Raw genomic sequence first — 1,701 nt, forward strand, 5'->3', positions numbered from 1 at the left:
AACCAGGGGGCGGGGACCTGGCAGATGCTGCGCTCCGGGACTCCAGGCCAGGCGGTCGCCCAGGCTTCGCCTTCCTCTCCGGTGACCTCCGCCGTCCTCCCGGCCCAGCGTGGTTCAGGCGCCGCGCCTGCGGCCGGGCGCCCGGCACCCCGGTTCTAGACCGCGGCGCCCCCTCGGCGCCTCCCCCACCCTGCGGCGCGCCCCTCCTCTCCCTCCGTTCCCCCCTCCTCTCCTCCCCTCCTCCCCCGCCTCTTCCGTTTCTCCAGGGAAAGCCTGTGAGCCTCCTTCCCCGCTCGGCATCCCGGGCTTAGGTGATACGTGTCCTGCTGACGCCGCCGACACCCTCGGGGCCCGGCGGCTCCGGGTTCCCGGTCCTCCGCCTCTGATCCGGGACCCCGCGCGGGCCGGGCGGCGCGAGCGCTCCGCCGCGTCTCTGCAGGGCAGGTGAGTCCAGCGGGCCTGGCAGGCTCCCGTGGCCTGGTGCGCCCACCCCACCCGGGCATCGCCGGGCCGCGACCCTCCGGGCTGGAGGAGCTCGTGGGTCCCCCGCGGTCCCCTCGGCTCCGCAGAAGCCGTCGGAGAGAAATCCACGCGGGAAGAAAGGAGTGGCGAGCGAAGTTGGCCTGGGTGTGTGGGGGGGAAGTCCTCCTCCCTGGCGCGGGTCCGGGCAGGAGGCACGGAGGAGGAGGTGACAGTTGTCAGGGCCGTGGCCCCGCAGGTAGAGGGCGCCGCTGACTGGCCAGGGCTCCGGGGCCAGCTCGGGCTCTTCGGAGACGCCCGCGGGACTGCGGTGCCCATGACTGATGCCCATAACCGAGACGCGCCAGCCCTGCGCCCGGGGGTCGCCTTGCCTCCTGGCTGCCCATTCGCTCTGCCTTTTGAGGTGGGGCTCTTCAGGGGTGGACATGGGCGCACGCTCTGTCCCCGTGGTTTGGTGGCATCACCTAGGGAGTTAGACACACATCGTAAAAGGGAACGCCTGTGCGCGCACACACAACACACACACACACACACACCACATTGTGGTGGAGGCTTCCACTTTTAAAACTAGTCTGCAGCGAGCAGCAGCTGGCCCACGGTGGGGATGGGGTCACCGGAACCGTGGGTGATGGCCACGTCGACCAGACTGCTTGAGCCCATCCCTTGTGCGTGAACCGTTCCCCAACCTGAGAGAGCTCAGCCAAGTGAAACTCCAGCGGTGACATTAATCCACCCAACCTACCATCGCCTGGTGAAGAAGCTAGGTGATCCCTTCCCGACCCTTTCAATCAGGGAATAGAAGGAGAAGAATCAAAGACGACGGGAATAGATCGTTTTTCCAATGCCCGTGTTTGCCATCTTCCTTGGAATCTTCTCCGTTTTTCATTTTGAGTTTTCCGTTATTTTAGAGTTAACTCTTACTCCTCAAGAGAATATTTGCCTAGATAAACTACTTCTCCTTTTCCAGTTTTGGAACTAGAACATCCCTTGCTTGGAAATTGCAGCTTAAATACCTGCCCTTTAGTGTGACATACCTAATTATAGATTTAAATTATAGTCGTACTTGTGACAGTACTAAAAATAAAGGTAATTTTGCATTTGCTGTAAAAGGCCTGCAGAATACCAGTTTTAAAACTATGTGTATAGACATTTCTTCTTTCATTTCTATTTCTAATAATAATATGAAAATGTCTTTATTTTCTGGCACATGGAAATTGCTTT

The 1,701-nt window shown here is 60.1% G+C and overlaps 1 protein-coding gene across 1 annotated transcript; it reads right to left on the reverse strand.

Moving 5' to 3' along the window:
- Positions 1-253: 253 nt before the first annotated feature.
- On the reverse strand, positions 254-1,443 carry LOC150048549 (uncharacterized). The gene is made up of 2 exons (XM_090354352.1): positions 1,223-1,443; positions 254-944 (listed from the first exon to the last, which is right to left on the reverse strand). The coding sequence occupies exon 2, from the start codon at positions 905-907 to the stop codon at positions 308-310; it is 600 nt and encodes a 199-aa protein (XP_090210478.1). The 5' UTR covers positions 908-944; positions 1,223-1,443; the 3' UTR covers positions 254-307.
- Between the last annotated feature and the right edge of the window lie 258 nt (positions 1,444-1,701).

Source organism: Megascapheus bottae, chromosome 21 (genome assembly GCF_031878675.1).
Source record: "Megascapheus bottae isolate mThoBot1 chromosome 21, mThoBot2.hap1, whole genome shotgun sequence".
Classification (NCBI taxonomy): domain Eukaryota; kingdom Metazoa; phylum Chordata; class Mammalia; order Rodentia; family Geomyidae; genus Megascapheus; species Megascapheus bottae.